Below are 21,766 nucleotides of genomic sequence, written 5' to 3' on the forward strand. Positions count from 1 at the left end.
TTCATGCACTACCATACCATTTTGATTGTTGTGTCTTTGTAGTATGTTTTTTTTTATTTTTAGTATTAGTTGTTCAAAACATTACAAAGCTCTTGACATATCATATTTCATACATTTGATTCACTCGGATTATGAACTCCCATTTTTGAAGTCAGAAAATGTGATACCTCAAGTTTTGCTCTTCTTTATCAAGATTGTTTTCGCTACTTTGGGTCTGAGATTCGATATGAAATTTAGGATGGTTTTTGTTTCATATCTCTACTAAAATTGGCATTAGTATTTTGCTAGGGTTTACACTGTATCTATAGATCAGTTTGGAAATTATAGACATTTTGGACATGTTAACAATATAAAGTCTTCCAGTGCATAAGCACAAGATGACTGTCCATTTATTTGGGTTTTCTTTAATTTTTCAGCAATGTTTCATAGTTTTTAGCATATAAGTGTTTTACCTCCTTCACTAAATTTATCCCTGAGTATTTTATTTTTTGTTGTTGTTGTTATAAATGAAAGTGTTTGCTTAGTTGCCTTTTCATATTGTTACTGTTAGCATGTAGAAATACAACTTATTTTTGTTTGCTGAATTTGTATCTTGTAACTTTGCTGAATTTTTCTATTAGTTCTCACAGTGAGTTTGTGGAATCTTTAGGGATTCCTAAATACAAGATTATCTCAATTGCAAACCAGGATTATCAGAGATCATTTGACAATAGAGGTGATGTTTTCTTTATGGATTGTATGTCTTCCTCTTCTGTTTGGATGCTTTCTATATCTTTTTCTTACCTGATTGCTCTGTTTAGGATATTCAGTACTATGCTAAGCAAAAAAAGTAAAAGAGGGCAACTTTACCTTTATCCTGGTCTTAGAAGAAAAGCATTCAGTATTTCACCACTGAGAATGATGTTGAGATGTGAGGTTTTCACATATGGTCTTTATTATAATCAGTTAGCTCCCCTCTAACTGCTAGTTCCTTGAGTTTTTAACATGAAAGGTACTGAATTTTCTTAAATGTCTTTTCACATCAACTTAGATGATTGTGTGTTGTTTGTTCTTTTGTTCAGATATCAGTATGATATTGATTTTCATATTAAGTTATCCCTGTACTTTCACAATTTGTAACTTTTTCAATGTGTTGTTATTAAGTTTGCTAAAATATTATATCAAAATTCATCTGGGATATTGGTCCATAGTTTTCTCTTCTTGCAATATTTTTCTGATTCTGGTATTAAGGTAATGCTATCATTATAAAATAAATCTGCAAGTGTTTCTTTCTTTTCATTATTTTGGAAAACTTTGAGGATTAGTGTCATGTTTGGGAGCACTCTTTAGTAAAGCCATGCAGTCTTGGGTTTTCTTTGTTGAGATGTTTATTATGATTCAACTCTGTAACAGTTATAGATCTGCTCAAATATTTTATTTCTTCATAATTCAGTCTTGGTAGATTGTTTCTAGAAAGTCATCAGTTTTTTCAAGGTTACACAATTTGTTGGCATAAAATTGTTCATGGTAGTCATCGGTTGTAATGTCTCCCCTTTGATATCTGATTTTTGTGTCTTTTTTCAGCTAAGCCTTGCTAAGAAATTTTTGATTTTGTTATCTTTTAAAAGAACAAACTCTTGGTTTCTTTGTGGTTTTTTTCTTTCCTATTCTGTATTGCATTTATGCTTTCAACTTTATTTTCTTCATCTTGCTACTTTAGTTATATTTGTTCTTCTTTTTCTAGTTCTTCCAGGTATAAAGTTAGGCTGTTGATTGGAAATCTTCCATTTTTTGTAATGTAGGTGTTTACTGCTGTAAAACTCCCCCAAATGCTGCTTTTTCTGTATCCTATTGCCTTTGTTAATTGTTCTCTATGTTTTACAGCTATTTTATCCCTCTTTTCCTGTCTTGTAGTTTTTCTTTATATTTTATTGAGTTTTTGCAATAATACTCTTTGATTCCATTCCCATTTTCTTTGTGACTCTCTTTTTTTAATTGGTTTTATTTTTTAAATACATGACAGTGGAATGCATCACAATTCTTATTACACATATAGAACAATTTTTCATACCTCTGTTTGTATAGAAAGTATGTTGACACCAATTAATGTCTTCATATATGTACTTTGGATAATGATGTCCATCACATTCCACCATCCTGCTAATCACTAATCCCCTGCCTCCTCCCTTCCCCTCCCAACCCTCTTCCCTATCTAGAGTTCATCTATTCCTCCCATGCTCCCCCTCCCTACCCCATTATGAGTCAGCCTCCTTACATCAGAGAAAACATCTGGCATTTGTTTTGGGGGGATTGGCTAACTTCACTTAGCATTATCTTCTCCAACGCCATCCATTTACCTGCAAATGACATGATTTTATTCTCTTCTATTGCTGAGTTAAATTCCATTGTGTATATATGCCACATTTTTTTATCCATTCATCCACTGAACAGCATCTAGGTTGGCTCCACGGTTTAGCTACTGTGAATTGTGCTGCTATAAACATTGATGTGGCTATGTTTCTGTAGTATGCTGATTTTAAGTCCTTTGGGTATAGTCCAAGGAAAGGGATAAGTGGGTAAAATGGTGGTTCCATTCCCAGATTTCCAAGGAATCTCCATAGTGCTTTTCATATTGGCTGCACCAATTTACAGTCCCACCAGCAATGTATGAGTGTGCCTTTTTCCCCACATCCTTGCCAATACTTATTGTTGTTTGTCTTCATAATAGCTGCCATTCTGACTGGAGTGAGATGAAATCTTAGAGTGGTTCTGATTTGCATTTCTTAATTGATAGAGATGATGAACATTTTTTCATATATTTGTTGACTGACTGAATATCAACTTCTGAGAAGTGTCTGTTCATGTCCTTGGCCCATTTATTGATTAAGTTATTTGGTTTTTTAGTCTTTAGGTTTTTGAGTTCTTTATACCCTATAGTATAGTGCTCTATCTGATGTGGGAGGGGTAAAAATTTGTTCCCAAAATGTAGGCTCTCTATTCACCTCACAGATTGTTTCTTTTGCTGAGAAGAAACTTTTTAGTTTGAGTCCATCCCATTTATTGATTCTTGATTTTAATTCTTGTGCCACAGGAGTCTAATTAAGGAAGTTGGGGCCTAATCCCAGATGATGGAGATTAGGATCTACTTTTTCTTCTATTAAATGCAGGTCTCTGGTTGTATTCCTAAGTCCTTGATCCATTTTGAGTTGAGTTTTGTGCATGGTGAGAGATAGGGGTTTAATTTCATTTTGTTGCATTAGGGATTTCCAGTTTTCCCAGCACCATTTGTTGAAGAGGCTATCTTTTCTCCAATGCATGTTTTTGGCACCTTTGTGAATCTATAGGTATTTTCTTTACCAGAGAGCTTTCTATTTCCATGTGCTTTCATGTTCTTATGTGACATTCCCTTGTTTCCACTTGAAGGCCTCTTTTATCAATTCTTACAAAGCAAGTCTAGCCATTATGAACTCTTCAGTTTTTGTTTATCCAGGAAGGTCATGACTTACTCTTCATTTTTTAAAATATTTTTTTAGTTGTAGATGAACACAATACCTTTGTTTATTTTTATGTGGTGCCAGGGATGGAACCCAGTGCCTCATGCATGCTATGCAAGCTCTCTCCACCACTGAGACACAACCTCACCCCTTACTCTTCATTTTTGAAAGATGATTTTGCTTTGTGTACTACTCTTAGGTGGTAGTTTGTTTTCTTTGGACTTTTTAACGTATCATCCCACTCCATTCTGTCTTGAGATGATTTAGCTGAGAAATCTATTGATACTGTTATAGGAGTTCCCTGTTCACAATGAATTGCTTTTCTCTTGCCGTTTTCAAGATTCTCTTTGACAGGTTTATAGTAATGTGTTTTAATATGGATTTCTTTGGTTTCATCATAGTTTCAGTTCTCTGAGCTTTTTGAATTTGGATACCCATTTCCCTCTCAGATTTGGAAGTTACAGCCATTATAGCTTCAAATATGCTCTTTTCCTCATTCTTTCTATCTTCTTCTGAACTTTCATAACACATACACAGTACTGTTCCACCTGATGGTGTCTCATAAGTCCCTTAGACTTTGTTTTGGGTTTTTTTTTCATTTTTTTTTCTTTTTTTACCTCTAACATACACAGTCATGAACCATTTAACAACAGGAGTGCTCTCTGAGAAATGCATTGTTAACAATTGTGTCATTTTGCAAACACCTTAGAGTGTAGTTATATAAACCAAGATAGTATAGATGAATCACTCAAATTGGCCTCTTATGCAATCAAGAGACATGGTAAATGTGTCAGCATAACACAACATACCATTTTATAGTAATTTTTTTATATATACATAATTATAAGTGCAATACTTCTTTGTTTAATTTTTTTATTTGTTCTAATTAGGTATACATGACAGTAGAATGTATTTTGACATACATAAATGGAGTATCTCATTCTTCTGATTGTAAACAATGTAGAATCACACCAGTCACACAATCATATATGCACATAGGTAGTAATGTCCAATTCATTCTACTATCCTTCTTATACCTACAGCCCTCCCCCCTCCCTCCACTTTCCTCTGCCTAATCTAAAGTAACTCTAGTCTTTCCTAGCATACCCCGCTTATTGTGAACTAGTGTCCAAATATCACAGAAAACATTTGGCATTTGGTTTTTGGGGATTAAAATTTCACTTAGCATGATATTCTCCAGATCCATCCATTTACCTGCAAATGCTATCATTTCATTCTTTTTTTTAAGGCTGAGTAATATTTCATTGTGTATATATACCACATTTTATTTTTTTTATTGGTTGTTCAAAACATTACAAAGCTCTTGACATATCATATTTCATACATTTGATTCAAGTGGGTTATGAACTCCCATTTTTACCCCAAATGCAGATTGCAGAATCACATTGGTTACACATCCACATTTTTACATAATGCCACATTAGTAACTGTTGTATTATGCTACCTTTCCTCTCCTCTACTATCCCCCCTTCCCTCCCCTCCCATCTTCTCTCTCTACCCCATCTACTGTAATTCATTTCTCTCCTTGTTTTTTTTCCCATTCACCTCACAACCTCTTATATGTAATTTTGTATAACAATGAGGGTCTCCCTCCATTTCCATGCAATTTCCCTTTTCTCTCCCTTTCCCTCCCACCTCATGTCTCTGTTTAATGTTAATCTTTTCTTCCTGCTCTTCCTCCCTGCTCTGTTCTTAGTTGCTCTCATTATATCAAAGAAGACATTTGGTATTTGTTTTTTAGGGATTGGCTAGCTTCACTAAGCATAATCTGCTCTAGTGCCATCCATTCCCTACAAATTCCATGATTTTGTCATTTAAATACTCCATGGTGTATAAATGCCACATTTTTTTTATCTATTGAAGGGCATCTGGGTTGGTTCCACAGTCTAGCGATTGTGAATTGTGCTGCTATGAACATCGATGTGGCAGTATCTCTGTAGTACGCTCTTTTAAGGTCTTCAGGGAATAGTCCAAGAAGGGCAATAGCTGGGTCAAATGGTGGTTCCATTCCCAGCTTTCCCAGGAATCTCCATACTGCTTTCCAGATTGGCCGCACCAATTTGCAGCCCCACCAGCAATGTACAAGAGTACACTTTTCCTCACATCCTCGCCAGCACTTGTTGTTATTTGACTTCATAGTGGCTGCAAATCTTACTGGAGTGAGATTGTATCTTAGGGTGGTTTTGATTTGCATTTCTCTGACTGCTAGAGATGTATACCACATTTTCTTTATCCATTATCTGTTGAAGGACACTTAGGTTGGTTCCATAGTTTAGCTCCTCTGAGTTAAGCTGCTATAAACATTGATGTGGCCGTATCACTATAATATTCTATACTTCTATACAATTAACACAATAGGTTTGTTTACACTGTCATTACCAAGCACATGTGAGTAATATGTTGCTCTACAATGTTGCAATTGTTACAACATCACTAGGCAAGAGGAATTTTTCATCTCTCCCATAATTTTGTGCATCCAGCATTATATATGTCATCTATCATTGACTAAAACATTGTGGCACATGACTAATTTCAAATAACCTGTCTTCCACTTCACTAACTTTCTTCATTTGTCTTTCTTCTGCTTACTTGTTGATTCCCAAATCAGTTTTTCTATTCTATATTGTATCCTCAAGTTTCAGAATTTGTTTGCTTCTATTTTATATTTTCTAACTCATTGTTGATACTACTTTTTCCAAATTTTTATTGGTGCATTGTAATTATATATAATGATGGTCTCTGTTGTTAAATTTTCACATATGCACACAACATAACAATATAATCTAGCCAATATTGTTCTCCAATATTTCCCTCCTACTAATATTAATTTTCTTTATGCATAGTTTCATTATCTGTTTTCCCTTGTAGTGAACTGAGCTAATGTATATTTTGTGTTTTTGTTTTTGTTTTTTTCTGTTTTGTTTTGTTTTGTTTTGGGTAATTATTTGGTAGGTAATTCACAGAGCTCTATTCCTTTAGATTAATTTCTGGAGATTTATTTTGTTCCTTTAATTGGACTGTGTTTCCCTGTTTCTTCATGCAGCTTATTATTTTTGTTGTGCTTTTTATGTCTGAAAAAAACAACTACTACCAGACTTTCATGTGGGCTTTGTGTGAGAAAGAGTTTCACCAACCAGCCCAGTTAGAGATTCTGGGAGACTTACAAACCTTTTAGAGGAATGCGTCTTCTCTAAGATTATGTGTATAATTTCAGATAGGTTTTCCAGTTTCTTTTATAAAGAACTTGCAGATTTTTGCTCCCTCTGGTGTCTATCTACAGTACTACAGGTTATTTGGCACTGAATCCCCTGAGCTTCCTTTTGTTCTCAAGCACCCCTAGATATCCAAAGTATGCCAGTTCCTCCAAGTCAGGCAAGACAGAAACTAGTCTCTTGGGTAGTTCAAAAAGAGGAAAACACACATTGTGCCTTTCTTCTCAATCATAAGCTGTGTTTGCTTGGGAGAGGGACTGACCCAAATAAAGTGAAACAACTTTCTTTTACCTATTTCAGTGCAGCAGCACTTAGTTTTTAGTTTTCCTGGAGCATCATGATTCCATGACTGATTTCAGGCATTGTCATAGTCTTTTCTAGTTCATAAATTGTTTCATTTGTGGAGGGAGGGCCTCCTATTCCTCCAACCTGCTGAAAATAGGTTTGTTTCTGTAATATCATAAAGTTTACTCAACTGTAGTCATCCACCTTTCTGAATTTTTTTAATTTAAAATATATTAAAAAAACACAGACTGGACACACATTTTCTTTACCATCTCACCCCTCTACTGTCCTTCACCTTTGATTCCAATCAAGTTACAGCAAGAGCTCCACACGGGTAACAAACCACTTTGTGCTGACAATGCCTCGTCTCAAGCTTACACCAGAGGTGCTTTTCACTTCTTTCCCTGGGAACTTGTTGGATGCTTCTGGAGGCCAGTTGGTCTCAAATGTATGTAACCTAGAAATGCAGGGAAGGTAGTTCCCATGGGGCCAAACCTCAAATCTCCTCAAAGAGGAAGGTGACAGACAAATGTCCACCTTTTTAATCCCTTAGGTGGATGGATTAAGGACATAGCCCCTGGGACACCAGAAGTAGCAGACACCCACATCAGTCACAAAATAAATAGCGCATCGTTGAATTGACTCTGCCTTCTTCCTATTTGACTCTTCTTACTCTGCTATTGCATTTATGAATGGAGGTAGGTGACCCCAAGGTAAAATGCACATTAAGTAAGTCTGGCCTTGCTCCATGGTATCTTTTTTTATTTTCTGTTAAGAAGTGCAGATAGAGAGCCCTGGGGATGTGGTTCAGCAGTAGAGTGTTTGCCTGGTAGGCCTTAGGCCCTAGGCTTGATCCCCAGTACCATGAAATAAAAAGAGGAGGAGGAGGAAAGGTGCAAGTAGCTTTCTTCTTTCATGAGGTTGTATTCCTTTTAAAGATAAAAGGCCTCCTTCACGTCCACAGTCCCATAATAATCACTCATGACTTTTTCCAACAACTCCTCATTGTACACAGCCTCGCTATTCCCTAATGATTTTTGAGAAGACAATTTTTACAAGCTCAAAAGCTAGTCATTTGTGCAGAATTTCTGTTAAATTAAAATCAATTTTTATAATGTTTTGTTGCCAAATCCTAATTGTCTTGACTTGGTCAAATATAATTTCCATAGATAATGCATCCCAGATGCCCATTCACTAATGGTAAATATAGATTTAAGACAGTATTTCTGTTTCGATGACAATATGAGTGCCAACCACATTTTACTAAATTATCAAAATGTTACAGATCTGTGATAATATTGGGTCTCCCTTTCCTATATGAAAAATTAATTTAAAAAATCTCACTCAAATTAAAATAAACATTTCTTTACATGATTCCTCCTGTAGCAGCCAATCTCAACATGTAATTTTCTTACTTTTTAAAATCAAATCATCCCAATTAAGCAATTAAAAAAAAAATAAAATCTTGCCAAAATATTGACTTGCTTTAAATAGTGCCAAAAAAGCTCAGAATACAATAAAAGATTAAATCAAAATGCAGACAATACAAGCTTAGTGGTCTTCCATGAAAGGTAAGAGAAATGTTGTGTTAGTGTTCAATACTTAACCAATTAAAAGAATTCTGAAAATACCTGAAATTTGGACACATAGATGTCTTTTTGTTGTTGTTGTTGTTCTTTTTTAGGTATACATGACAGTAGAGTGTATTTTGATATACAATACATCCATGGAGTATAATGTTATTTTTAATTAGCATTTTGCTCTACTAAATATTATTACATTTCCCTGCTGTGTAACTCTAGCAGTTTAGCTGCCACATATAAATCCTGGCACAAGAAGCTTGATAACTGGACTTGCTGGCAGAGGAGAAGGAAAAAGTGACAAAAAGATGCTACTTGGGGAAGCATACAAACTCTGCTGTTCATCTAGCACAGGATGTCAACACCAACAAGTGTCAGCTGTGATTGACATTGTAACCCCTGCTCAATTATTATGGAAAATCTTACCTGGGCTAACATCCACCATTTAGAATTCAGGGTGCTGCAAACTGACTGCCAAATGTCAGAAAACAGCCTGTGGTTAGCCCTCCTGCCAGTTCTTGCTCCTCCACAGCCAAGACACTCCCAACTATCAGCACTTGACCAGCTTCCCCATCCACAGGGAAAGCTCCTGTATAGGGGACACAGCAAGACAAAGTCCTGCCCAAACTACTCATGTACACAGAAGTGAGTCAGCCTCCAACATGGCGATATTACATACTGAGCAAAAGATTTGGAATACGAGAGCTGGAAGAGATTATTAAAGGGCTTCTAATCCAAAGCCTTACAAAGCTGTCCCAGGTAAAAGTGTCAGTGGCACATGAATCATGAACTCAAGTCCCCTGACTTGTGGCCAATCACTCTACTAAGACAAGTGGGTTATTTCCTTCTAACCCAGAATAACTCAATAACAATCCCAGTACAGAGAACAAACTGACTTTTATAAAAGACTTCTCTCATTTTGGGGGAGTGGATTATCTCACTGAGATACTTTAAAATCACATTTAAGCAAATATTCGAAGATGTTATTCCAAGAACAAGATCCTCCAATGTCTGCAGCTAAAAAAAAAAAATTGAAAGTTATATCAAACTTGACAAACTTCAATTTTAACACTAATCCAGATCAAATACAGATATGAATTATTTAGCATTAACCTCACTTGAACTGTTTTGCATTCAAAATGCCACACTAATGTGCTATCATTAATAGTATAACATTCTACATATTCCCTACACTAAAGATGAACAAATACCATCTTGCACATGGAGAACTGCTCTACCTTAATTATAAGGCAGAACTGCTTGGTGTTTCATAAGGCCAAGTACATGCCTTAGCTTTAAAGTTCTGTTCTGTGGGGTCAATGCTAGGTCCACTAGACCAAAATTGAACAAAGGTTTTAATCCAGACCTATCACAAGTCATTTATTCTATAAACACAGTCCAGCTATTTCACAGCATTGGGTTAGATACTGGAGAAAAATACAAGATGAATTTGAAAAACACAGATCACTTACAGGGCTCCAATTTTAAGCCAACTTTATAAACATTATCATATAATCTTCACAATAACCCTGGAGAGAGGTATTATTATCTCCAGTTCACAAAGGGAGAAAATAAGAAAATTTAACCAAACCTAGTAGAAGGCAGAGCCTTAGAATGTCTATCTTCTTACTGAGAATTCTAATGCATCCTTCTTAAGAATTCTAATGCAACCTTCTTAAGAAGCAGTGCTGCCCCTGAACTCAGAACAGTTGTCTCTTACACCTGCACTGCAGCCCCATCCTATGATGTAGATGCAGAGCCTAAACTCTACAACAATGCTAAAAAAACACTGGTGTCTAGATCCAATCAGAATTTTTTTAAAAAGGTGAGGGGGTCCAAACTTAATAAGGTTAAAGCTTTTCCCAAAAGCATCTGCATTTCATGGATTGTGTTCTGAAGGCTTAGATACTGAACAGGCATAGAGCACCAGGAAGAGAAACACATATTAGGTGCTTGTTAAAGTCAGCTGCTACTGTCAAAATTCCCATCATTCTTCAAAACCCATATTCTCCAGACATTTTTTTGTCAACATATAGCTCCAAAGGGGAAGAGAGGTATGTAACTATGTTCACTATAAGGTAGTCCATAGTTGTAAGAAATAATTTTAGATCCAATGTATTATTATTCAACCGTAAAATATTATTTCTGTAAACTACTTAGAAATACAAAAAAAATTTTAATAGAGTAAATCAAAATGCTGACTTAAAAATAGTAGTTAATGCCACAAAAGCAATTATATGAACTCCATGCAAATAACCCAAGGACTATATTTTAAGGCAGAAAAATGAGATTACAGATGATTATTATCCTTTTTTAAAAAGTTCTCTTCATATCACTTTTTAAATGCCTAGAATAAAAAGTGTGTGATTTCTTATTATTTTATGAAATATTAACTAGTTGCCTATTATTCCTAACTTAATGGGAGTATGTAAGAAAACTGAATGCATTCGGAGTCTACAGTCCAATAATAAAGACACTATATATCCCCTTCACGAGAATATAGATAGGTTTGTGTCATTCCCAAGCCCCTACAATAATCTACTACAAACAACATGCAGTGATAAGGTATGTTCCTGGACTAAAATGCTTCAAGATGGTATGAGACCATGAAAAAAGAACTAATTTCAAGGATAAAGGGAATCAAAGAAAGAAAAGAATACAACTCTTCTTAACCTCAATTATCTGACCTTCCTCTAACCACCTAGCAACACATCTTAGTGTGATCCTGGGACTACCTACATCAAACTTAACGTGAGTCTTTCCAAAATGCAGACCTCTGCCACCACTTCCAGCAACACCTTTAGACAGAGAGTCTGGGCTCTCTGAGAGAGGTCCACAGTTTGCCTTGTTAAGCCAACTACCCAGGTGGTTTTTATGCACAAGGTTTTTAAGAACTATTGATCCACAGACATGCTAATCAGTAGGAAGACACTTACTTAAATTTTTCAGTGGAAAAAAAAAAGCAAAGCAGAATTCTAACCCTATATTGTTAATTTAGTTGTTTCCTAATATCTCACAACTGCCTGCTCAAACAAGCCAGATAAAAGAAGCAGATATCCTACAAATCTGCTGTCCATTTTTCCTAACCTGAAAACCTTCCTAGAAAATAATTTTGCAAAATTGATCAAGAGCCTTAAGATGTCTATGTCCTTTTAACATGGCTCTCCAGGGCAGCCCAGCAGCCAACCTACTAGTCCCTGCTGAGAAGTGGGAGCAGTGGAGCAGGGAGTGGCTGCCCATGGCCCTTGAGCACAGTCTATTCAGTGGAGCCTGCCCAGACACGGGAACAGACACCTGCACTGCAGCCCCATCCTATGACCTCAAACTCCCACTTCCTGATCTGTGGAGAGAAAATGAAAGCAGGGCAGACCTGAATGGAAGTTGGGACTGGGGAACTGACCACATTAGTACATTTCCATCATAAAGTTGGACCAGGGGCTGGGGATGTGGCTCAAGCAGTAGCGCGCTCGCCTGGCATGCATGCAGCCCAGGTTTGATCCTCAGCACCACATACAAAGATGTTGTGTCCGCAGGGAACTGAAGAATAAATGTTAAAAATTCTCTCTCTCTCACACTCTCTCTCTCCTCTCTCACTCTCTCTTTAAAAAAAAATAAAAATAAAAAAATAAAGTTGGACCAACAGTGTTAGTACATTTCCAAACCTATCTAGTAGGTACTTCTTCCAAATCCTCATTAGCATAAATTTGGACCAATCACCGTGACCCAAGCGCTATATAAAGCCCTAAACCAGCACAGTTTCATGGAGAAAATTTGCTATCAGGTCCCTTCTTGCACTGCCATAGTTCTATTCCTGTTTCTAACCTCAATAAATCGTACTCTTACACTTACTCTTCCTGGTCTGTGGATTTCATTCTTTGAATTTATGAGACAAGAACCCAAAAGGAAGAGGACATTGACAGTGAGCTGCTGGGGTCTGCCAACATTAAGAGCAGCCACACTTCGGGGCTTCAGAGGCCTGCACCTTACACAGACCTCACTTGCCAGCAGAAGTAGAGAAACTCCAGTCTCATTTGCTAGCAGAAGCACAGAATCAAGTTTCGCCTCAAAACTCCAGTTTCATTTTGACCCAAAATATTTTACTAGTAAGAATTTTTCCTATTCAAATAACCAATGATACATGAAAGGCTTTTTAGACAAAAGTGTTTGGGGCAGCCGTATTAGTATTCAATACTGCCATTCCTTGAGTACCTGCTCCAGAGCTGGCACTTATGGATTCTTTGTGTACATTATTTCTAGCCCAGCCATATCTAGAAGACACTTATATACCAATTTTAGAGATGAGGACACTGAGGCTCAAAGAAGTTATTGATTTGTCCCAAGCCACATGGCTAATAAATGATAAAGCCAGGATCTAAGCCCTGAGCAGTATGAATATAAACATTTGGTTCTTCCCACCATCTGGCCAACTAGAAGTCTTCTTATGTTGTTATAACATTAAACAAAGTGTATGTCAAGGGAATTATGTAGATATTTAAAACCATGTTCTTCAATAATCTTTAATGAAACAGAAAATACCTCCAGTAGAATTCTAAGTGAAACAGAGGAGTTATGATCCTAGTATAGAATTAAAGTCACACAAGGGTAATGACCATATTTATCTTGGTTTCACCTGCATCCCCAAAACTTAACACTGCACCCGACATACAGTAGGAACTCATTATGTCTTGCAAAAATATATTATATGTGAGCATATTTTTAAAGATCAGGAAAATTTTTCACAAAATAACATCATGAGTTATTGCTAGATTTTGGACTTCAGGATGACTTTTGGTTTGTTGTTGTTGTTGTTATTGTTGTTGTTATTGTTTGTTTGATTTGTTTTGTTTACATTTGTAAAAGTGAATTTTCAATACTGTTTAATAAGTATTACTTTTCAAATCAGTGAAATAAAAGCAATGGCTAATTTTCAAATTCTATGGCTAGCCTCTTTTCTATTCAAGAAATGAAGTTAAAGTCCATATTAAACTCAATATGCAGATTAATATATGATTGTCTTTCTCACTGTGACGAGAGAAACTACATTACAGCTAAAAAGGGAGCATTATTTTTTCATATGCCAACATCATAAATGGGAACAGAATTTAATACTACACATATAAATGCTTTCATCGGGGATAGTAGGGGATAGGAAAGGTAGCAGAATACAACAGTCACTAATATGCCATTATGTAAAAATGTGAGTATGTAACAGAAGTGAGTCTGTATTATGTATTTGGGGAGTTCAAAACCCAATTGAGTCGAATGTATGAAAGATGATATGTCTTGAGCTCTGTAATGTTTTGAACAATCAATTAAAAAAAAAAATAAATGCTTTCATCACCTACAGTTATTAGTGGATTCATATTTTAGGGATATATAAATGCATAACATCCACAAAGTGTTTCTCTTGATGGTTTTAACACGCTGTCCTAAACACTAATACCGAAGGATTAAAAAACAATCAAATGTGTTGGCTCTTGCAACATAACAACAAAAGTTACTTGCCAAGGTCATCTCCACACACTGAAAAAGCCATTAAAATTAGTATTAAAATCATGCCTCATCTGTGTTGGTTTATTAAGCATTTTACATAAATGAATATATAGGTATGGTGACTGTCACCTCATGCATTGTTCAGTGAGAGCTCTATCTTAACATGAATGGCATAAACTAAGGATGGGCCAATGGGCATACTTTATCGGCTCATGATTCTAGACAGTTTCAAATAGCAAAGCATGGCACAAACTTGATAATAATTCCATCAAACTGCCTGAAAAATGACTTCATCTCCTGAACAAACTCTGGCTTTGTTGGCCAAATTACACTACAGTGATCAATCTATAAAGCCAAAAGAGCAGGAGCTCAAACTATACTGAAACAGTTACTACCAAAAGAAACGGGAGATGGGTAGCAGAAAGGAAGGATATCTTAGGAAGAAAGAGATCTTAGAGCAACAAAAAAGTAAAAATAAGCGTTTATGTTGTGTTATGTAATTTTTTGATGGGGAAAAAACATTTGATGTGGACAAAACAATGAAGATAAAAAAGGTATTTCCAAGGCACATGTTTAGCAAACAACAACAAAAAAAAAACACAACAATAATTTCAGTTTTCAGTGGATCTAGGTCCTGTTGATAAAAGGAATAATAAGGTAAAAACAGCTTTAGATGATCAAGGGTGTTTCCAACAATAATTTCAATTCTCAGTGGATCTAGGTCCTGTTGATAAAAGGAATAATAAGGTAAAAACAGCTTTAGATGATCCAAGGGTGTTTCCTCTGTTTACACCTGGATTGTGTTAAGAAGAAAGTTCTACTTATGTATGATTACCAGAAATCTAAATTGGTAAGGATTGACAGGACAGGCCACAGTCTCCAAAACAGATAAACTTGGGCTTCAGTCACACTTGGAATCTGGGGTCACAAGGCTCCTCTGCTCTGCCTACTGTGTCAAAGCTATAAAATCAAACATCCAGCATCCACCCTGACCCCATTCTTCCTTGCCTGCTTCAACTAGCGGGTTGGAAAAGACACACTGCCAGAGTCTCTTGCAGCAAACAATGACCAAAGAAGTAAATATAGAACTTCCAGGAGAGAGAATTCTTTGTCATATGGAAAGAAAAAAAAAATCTTGAAAAGAGAACTATTTTTCTTTTTCCCCCTTTTCCCCACACAGATCACAGATGTGTACCTCTGGACATAACCAAAACCACACTGCACAAATGAGGCCAAAAGTCACAGGCTAAAGATAATGAAGCTGAGAAAGAGAAAAGATGCCAGGCACCTTCATGCCCTTGAGCAGCTGTCAGGGCCTGCACCCCTTCACCCGGGACTTCTTGTGAAGTGAAGATGGTACACTCCTGGGTTGTATCACCCACTCCATGTTAGGCTTTCTCTTAGTCACAGCCAAATACATTCCTGTCTATAAAAGTCATCCATACAACAAACCTCTCTAGCTATGTCTGAATGATCAATGATCAACTTAACCAAAACCTCATGAGTCTTCCCAGATAAGACAGTATTACTGAGTATGCACAATTACCAAGCGCTCACTCTGTGCCCATGAGTCCAGATCACATCTTCACAGGCCTCCACCAGTGGCAAAGTGAGAGCCTCAGTCCAGGCAGGCATGCAGGCAGCTCCTAAGATTTTTACTGCCAAGCTACATAATGTCTGATGTGTTTTTTCAATTAGTCTATAAAGCACTTTACCTTTATAGACTTTCTGCTCTGGGACTCAACTTCAATTGCCCTAACAAACTGATTTTTTAAAGGAAGACTTTCATTTAATAATAAATCGAGCACTCCTCCACCACCACCACCTCAAATAAAGGATTCAGAGCAATTTTTAAAAAAAATTAAATAAACTGGCAAGTGTTTGCTTTCTAGTGTTTTGAAATCTTTATCTATCATGTGAGAAAGTGCTGCAGCTACACTAATGTTTGCTAAGTGTCACATGCCCAGCCCTGGGATAAACATTCTAATGTGGTGCATTCTCTTGTTCAGTGCTCACATTTCCATATGGTGGGACTATTATTATCCCACTTTTCAGGTGAGCAAATAGAACAACTTAGTTCAGACAAAGCATTTTCTTTCAAAAAGATCTTTTGTAGACACCAATAAATGACTCCAGTTTAGAACAACATATAACTAGAAGAGAGAATGATTGATTTTGCTGCTTGTCTTTAGTAAAAATAGCAAAAGTGAATGACTCGGGACTATTCAAAGAATGAAAGACACTCACAGCAACAACAATCACAACTGAAGAGGGTCAAAAGCCCTCTCATCCTGAGCAAAATCTACAATTCCACAGTCACAACTAGGGAAGCCACTCAGTTATATATTTAACTATCTTTACAAGGGCTAATCCACTCAACACACTACCAGCTACCAGGAAGACCAATAAAAGTATTTAGACAGCTGTTAATGTTCATTTATCATAAAATCATTATATTCATTTTCTATAAAATTTGATTTTCATTTTCAGCTTAAGAAAATTATGGTTTATAGTGAATATTGTCATTATAATTACTTTTAAGCACTTCCTATATGGCTAGAACCATGATATTTTACATACATCTTTTTCCCCTTAATTGTCACCAACTACTCAGGATGTAAAAGAACTATTGCTAATATCTCCCATTTAGAAATGGGGCTGCATGTAATAAATTTTCCCAAACTCTCTATTCAAAGGTAACACCAAAATTCAGATCTAGAACTGACCCAGCCCCGTGCACTAGAGCTTGTACTTAACCAAGATCTGACCCAGCTTCATAAAGTTACTTGATTTGTTATTCTTATCTGCTATCCTTGATCAAGCACTAGCTGGAAAGCTCTATTCATTTTAGCTTTACTCTTAATCTTCACTTCCAGTACTCTCCCATTTTCAAATATTTCCTCTTCCTATTCCTTTCTGCTTTCTCAACAATATCAAACCATATGACAAAAGTTTGCTGCATTAAAAAGATAATATAATTGCTACCTATACTTTTAATCAGTGAGTATGACAACCTCTGCTTTGGTGGCTTGTTCTGCTACTCAAGCAAGCAGTAGTGAATGATTCCAGTTCTGCCCGGTATCGTAAAAGTGCAACATGGTTTCTAAAGCCTTCAGCAGCAGTGCAGTTAAAAAACCCACCAGATGTCAATCACCATTCATGTAAATAAGTCACCCCAGCCCTGCTCCTGTGAATGCTCCCTTCTTTCTTTACTGAAACACAAAGCATTGGTAATTATGAAAATGCTATGCTTCTGAATCTTATGTGAAAATTTTTAATTTTATGGTACACATAATTTTTTATCTTAAAAAAGTATTAATACAGAAATTCTGTATTTACCTCAGTACTTTGGTAAACACCAGGACTATATCTCTGACTCTTTTGACCAATTACTTCCAACTTTTTCCCATACTTCCTGTCTAACACTTTCCCTCCCATTTACATATCATAACTCACATTTAATTGTCCTAAATGAGTTAACATTACTATGTGACAAGAAGCACGAAATCTAAATTTTGAAGATCAGCATTGAAGAAATTAAAAATGATTTTCTTTATCACTGAAAAATGCTGTCCATGGTATTCATTTCAAGGCTGACAATACCCATTAAAAACCTAAATTACACTCAGAAGTAAATTCTCATTTAGAAAACCATCGCCTGGGAAAATCAATAAGTGTCATTTAGATTCCAATGAAAATGTCAGACATTCTTCATGGCTGTTCCAAAGTAGTTATTAAATCAAACACACACACACAAAAAAAAAAAAAACTAGTGATTTTTTCCCCCTCCATTTTCGGTCTGGTGGTTTTTATGGGTATCAATTATTTTAGGATTCAGTGATCATCCAAGAATGGTATTTCATCTCTTTGACTACTACCCTACTGCCCATATTTTAACCTCATTGAATTTTTGGTCCATTGCGTAGAAGAATTTCTCTACTAATAAAAATACAACTATTAAAGATTAACTTACCCCCAGGACAGTCTTCTGCAAACAAATTCCAAGCATTATAATCACCAATTTACACTCTGAAGACTTAAAGGCCAACAATCTTATTCAGACTTAAAATGGAAAACCCACACATATTTTAAGGCTATTGTAAAAAGAAAAATAGCCAACCCAAATTCACAATAATCAGAAACTCAACCAGACAAATATAACCTTTACTTGCTTGACCCTTTCCAAAAGAAAACTTTTCCGCCCAAAAATAACTAACAAATTTGTTGACTTGCCGGACTTCCTACTATCTTGTTTTCGATTTTGGTTTGGCAATTACGAATTTGCAAAATTCTTCTTTTCCCAGCTATTTATAAAGTTTATGCTATATCTTACAAATTGTGGTAGACACTAGAAACCACTTGAATCCATGATGCAATATTTACTATTAAAAGTAATAAAAATGGCTGATATTTATGAAGCTCTTATGATTTATTATCACTATAACAAATTTTAGCTTAATGGGCACTATCTGTTTCCTTCTCACAAAAGCCTAAGAGAAAGTCCTCATATTAGCCCCATTTTACACATGAGAAAATTGAAGGCAAGGAGAGATTTAGAAACTGTCCCAAGATTCCATAGGGATTTGAACTCACATCTGAGTGACTCTAGTGCTCACATATGCTATAACCACCTGGTATAAGCAATAAGGCACTTGATTACATTTGGTTCAGGAAATTAGTCATTCCTTGAACAAGGGTGATTTTACATAATTTGATACTGGGAAGTATGCATCATAAAATGTACACTGTGCATTGGGTTCTACTGTCAAATGTGTTCAAATTTGCATTCATGAAAGTGGTAATTCATTTATAGGTGATTTTGGAAAGTTAATCAAAGTATTAGGTTCAAAATCACTAAGTAAATATTTTATTATATACAAGTAGCTGAAGACATGTTAGCTCTATTATCTGTAAAACAAACTATCACTGTAAAGCAATTTTAAACGATTGGACGTCAAAATAACATATCTATAAAGGAGTCAGTCTTCAAATTTTAAAAAATGCCTCACCCATATTTCATAGTATTCAAAATGAAAGTGAACTAACTCAAAAAAAAAATCCACTTCTAAAGCTCAGATTATACATGTGGGCTTTCTAGAAGGTTACATGACTGCTGTCATTTGTGCAAGTTAAAAAGGTAAGCATGATATAACATGAGAAAATGTTATTATTAGAAAAAGGCTGGAAATTTTTCACATAACTCCAAACTCATGGAGAGAACACATTGGAAATTGTTGAAAAGGATGCATAATATATGGTCTTGATTCAATCCAATATATTTTTACAACATAAATTTAATATTTTTATAATCAAAAACTAGACAAAAAGAACTATGGAACAAATGAAATTACCAAAATGAGTTACTGAAATGAAATTGAGGCTTTATTTTCCAAAACCACCTGGTAATAGTCTTATTTGAACAGTTTATCACAGGAACAACTCTCTTAGAAAGTTATGTAATTTGAGGGAAAGAGAGACATGAGAAGTATTAGGGATGTTTATCAATAAATATAAGCGACAAGGGAGACAGTTTGTAGCACATCCAAAGACTCCTGCCAAACACTCTTGCTATTTGTTTCCACCGAGTTATTGTTTTGGAAAACATGTTGTTCTCTCTTAAAATAACCTGCTTAATTGTTCTAAAAACCCACTGGATTACCACCAAGGGCTAACTCGCTCCCACAGTGCGATATACTGACTGATAAAGTCAAAGTAAGTTATGCATAGAACCACAAAAGAAAGTTTGGAAAGTTCCAAACCCCCGTGATCAAAGGACACTAGCTACTGAATGAATCTTCACCACCATTGCTTAGTGAGTCTAAAGCCTGGTCCTATCACAAATCTTAACAATGATAGTCATTCAAACTACCTCATTTCTCTCTTTGGATGTGGGAGCTGAGCCACGCTAGTGGCTTCGAGTAGGCTACTAATTAACGTTTTTAAGAAAGGTCAAATTGACCTTGGATTTCAGCGTTCACTCAAATCCTCACGTTATAAATCAGAATTTGTCCAGTATAATTACAGCTTTTCTGCCCGGGAAAGTCCCAGAGAAACTTAAAGAGTTTAAAAAAAAAAAAAAAAAAAAAGCCCAAGTTGTGCAAGACAAAGTCAGACACTCATCGCACAGTAAGATTTTTATGAAATGAATGTAACTCACAAGCCTGTTAGAGGATGAACACATACTGTCCTCAAACACAATCCCCACGCTGTGGCTCTCACCGGATCCCGGCCCCTGACCATGGGGTGTGGGGGGCGGGGGCGGGAGCTCCCGTCTTAAGCCTTGACATCTGCAGAGCGTTTCCCAATAGGGAGAGAAGGCCCCTCAGCTGGAGGAAGTGGATACTGACAAGGGGAGAAAGCGAAACGTGCAAGAAAGAAACAAAACTAGAATTCTAGGCGGCCCGGGAGTGAGACGACAGACACGCTCACTCTGGCGGTCCGAGTGCGTCGGGATGACACAGCCCAGGTGTCCGGGCTCCAGTTGGCATCCGTCTCCCAAGTCTAGATCCCAACCTGGGCGCGCTCGTACAAACACTCGGCCTTCAGCTCTTCGGAGCCCATCCAGTTAGCCCAGGGCCCCGGTGCCTGGAGACCTGAGAGGAGTGGAAGGGTAGGGGGTCCCTCGAGGTCCCCATTCCCTGTGTCCTCCGGCCCGCGGGGGAGGGGGCTGGGACGCTAAACCCGGTGTGGGCCGGAGTAGCGGGACCTGGGGCGGAGATGTCCGGAAAGGAGTTGGGGGCTCAGCCCGGGGAGTCCAAGGACGCGGGGGGATGCCTACCTTGTAACATGGCCTCAAGTTTCTTCCTGTCCACGCGGAAGCGCTCTTCGCTCCACTCGGGGCTGTGCAAGGGCGCTCCGGCGACCAAGTCGTCCTCGGACCCGGGCATGGGCGAATCGGTGCTGCGCTCGCTGTTGGAGCCCGGGTCCGACTGTGCCGCCAGGTAGCCGGGCTCGCCCTGGGCGGCCATGGTGGGCGAGGGGCGCTGAGGCTCCGGCTGCTGCCGCCGCCGCCGCTCGGGTGGCGCCGCCGCCTCCACTCGCCGGCCGGGCTGGACTGGGTCCCCGCGCCGCGGCGCTAGCTCGTCCCCCAGCAGCCGCCGACGCTGCCGCCCACGCCGCCACCTCGGAACCCCCGGCGCATCCCAGCCCCGGACGCCGCCCGCCGTCCCGGGTCGCAGCCCGGGTCCTGGGCCAGTGGCTGCGCCGCCCCCTGCCAGCAACGCCCGCGCGGAATGAGCGCGCCGCGCCGCCCGAGCCTCCATCCGCTGGGCCCCCGGCGCCCCTTCCCCGCCCGCCGCCCCGGCAGCCGCGCGCTCATTGGCCCGACCGGCCCACGGGGAGCCGCGGCGGGCGGGCGGACGCGCGGGCGGACGGCCCCTGGCGCTCACTCACACTCGCGCGCACACACAGAACACGTACACACTACTACTTTTTGCGCCTACACATATCATGCCTGCCACGCTCAAGTACTCTCACAGCTCTTCACTCAACTACAAGCGCAGCACATTCTTGAATGCACATAGGATTCCTCATCCACACACTGCACTTACACCCTACCACTTTTCTACACTTCCACGTACAAATTCCAGCCCCGTGCATAATCTCAAAGTCCTCCTCCAAACAGACATAGGCCAAATTGAAGCAATGCATACTCATGGAATGCACACGGAGTGCGTATACAATTCCTGTTCGATTCAAACAC

General features: G+C 37.9%; 1 protein-coding gene across 4 annotated transcripts in view; it reads right to left on the reverse strand.

The window, feature by feature from the left end:
- Bicc1 (BicC family RNA binding protein 1) overlaps positions 1-21,339 on the reverse strand; it is a 274,906-nt gene extending 253,567 nt beyond the window's left edge. For 2 of the 4 annotated variants that reach the window (XM_005334327.5, XM_078041873.1), the window contains exon 1: positions 20,843-21,338. In XM_005334327.5, coding sequence (XP_005334384.2) covers positions 20,843-21,326 — 484 coding nt within the window. In that variant the 5' untranslated portion in view covers positions 21,327-21,338. Of the gene's footprint in view, positions 1-20,221; positions 20,503-20,842 lie in introns of those variants that run through there. The other 2 variants (XM_078041869.1, XM_078041886.1) reach the window with 2 other exon arrangements.
- Between the last annotated feature and the right edge of the window lie 427 nt (positions 21,340-21,766).

The sequence above is a fragment of the Ictidomys tridecemlineatus genome, chromosome 1, assembly GCF_052094955.1.
Source record: "Ictidomys tridecemlineatus isolate mIctTri1 chromosome 1, mIctTri1.hap1, whole genome shotgun sequence".
NCBI lineage: Eukaryota > Metazoa > Chordata > Mammalia > Rodentia > Sciuridae > Ictidomys > Ictidomys tridecemlineatus.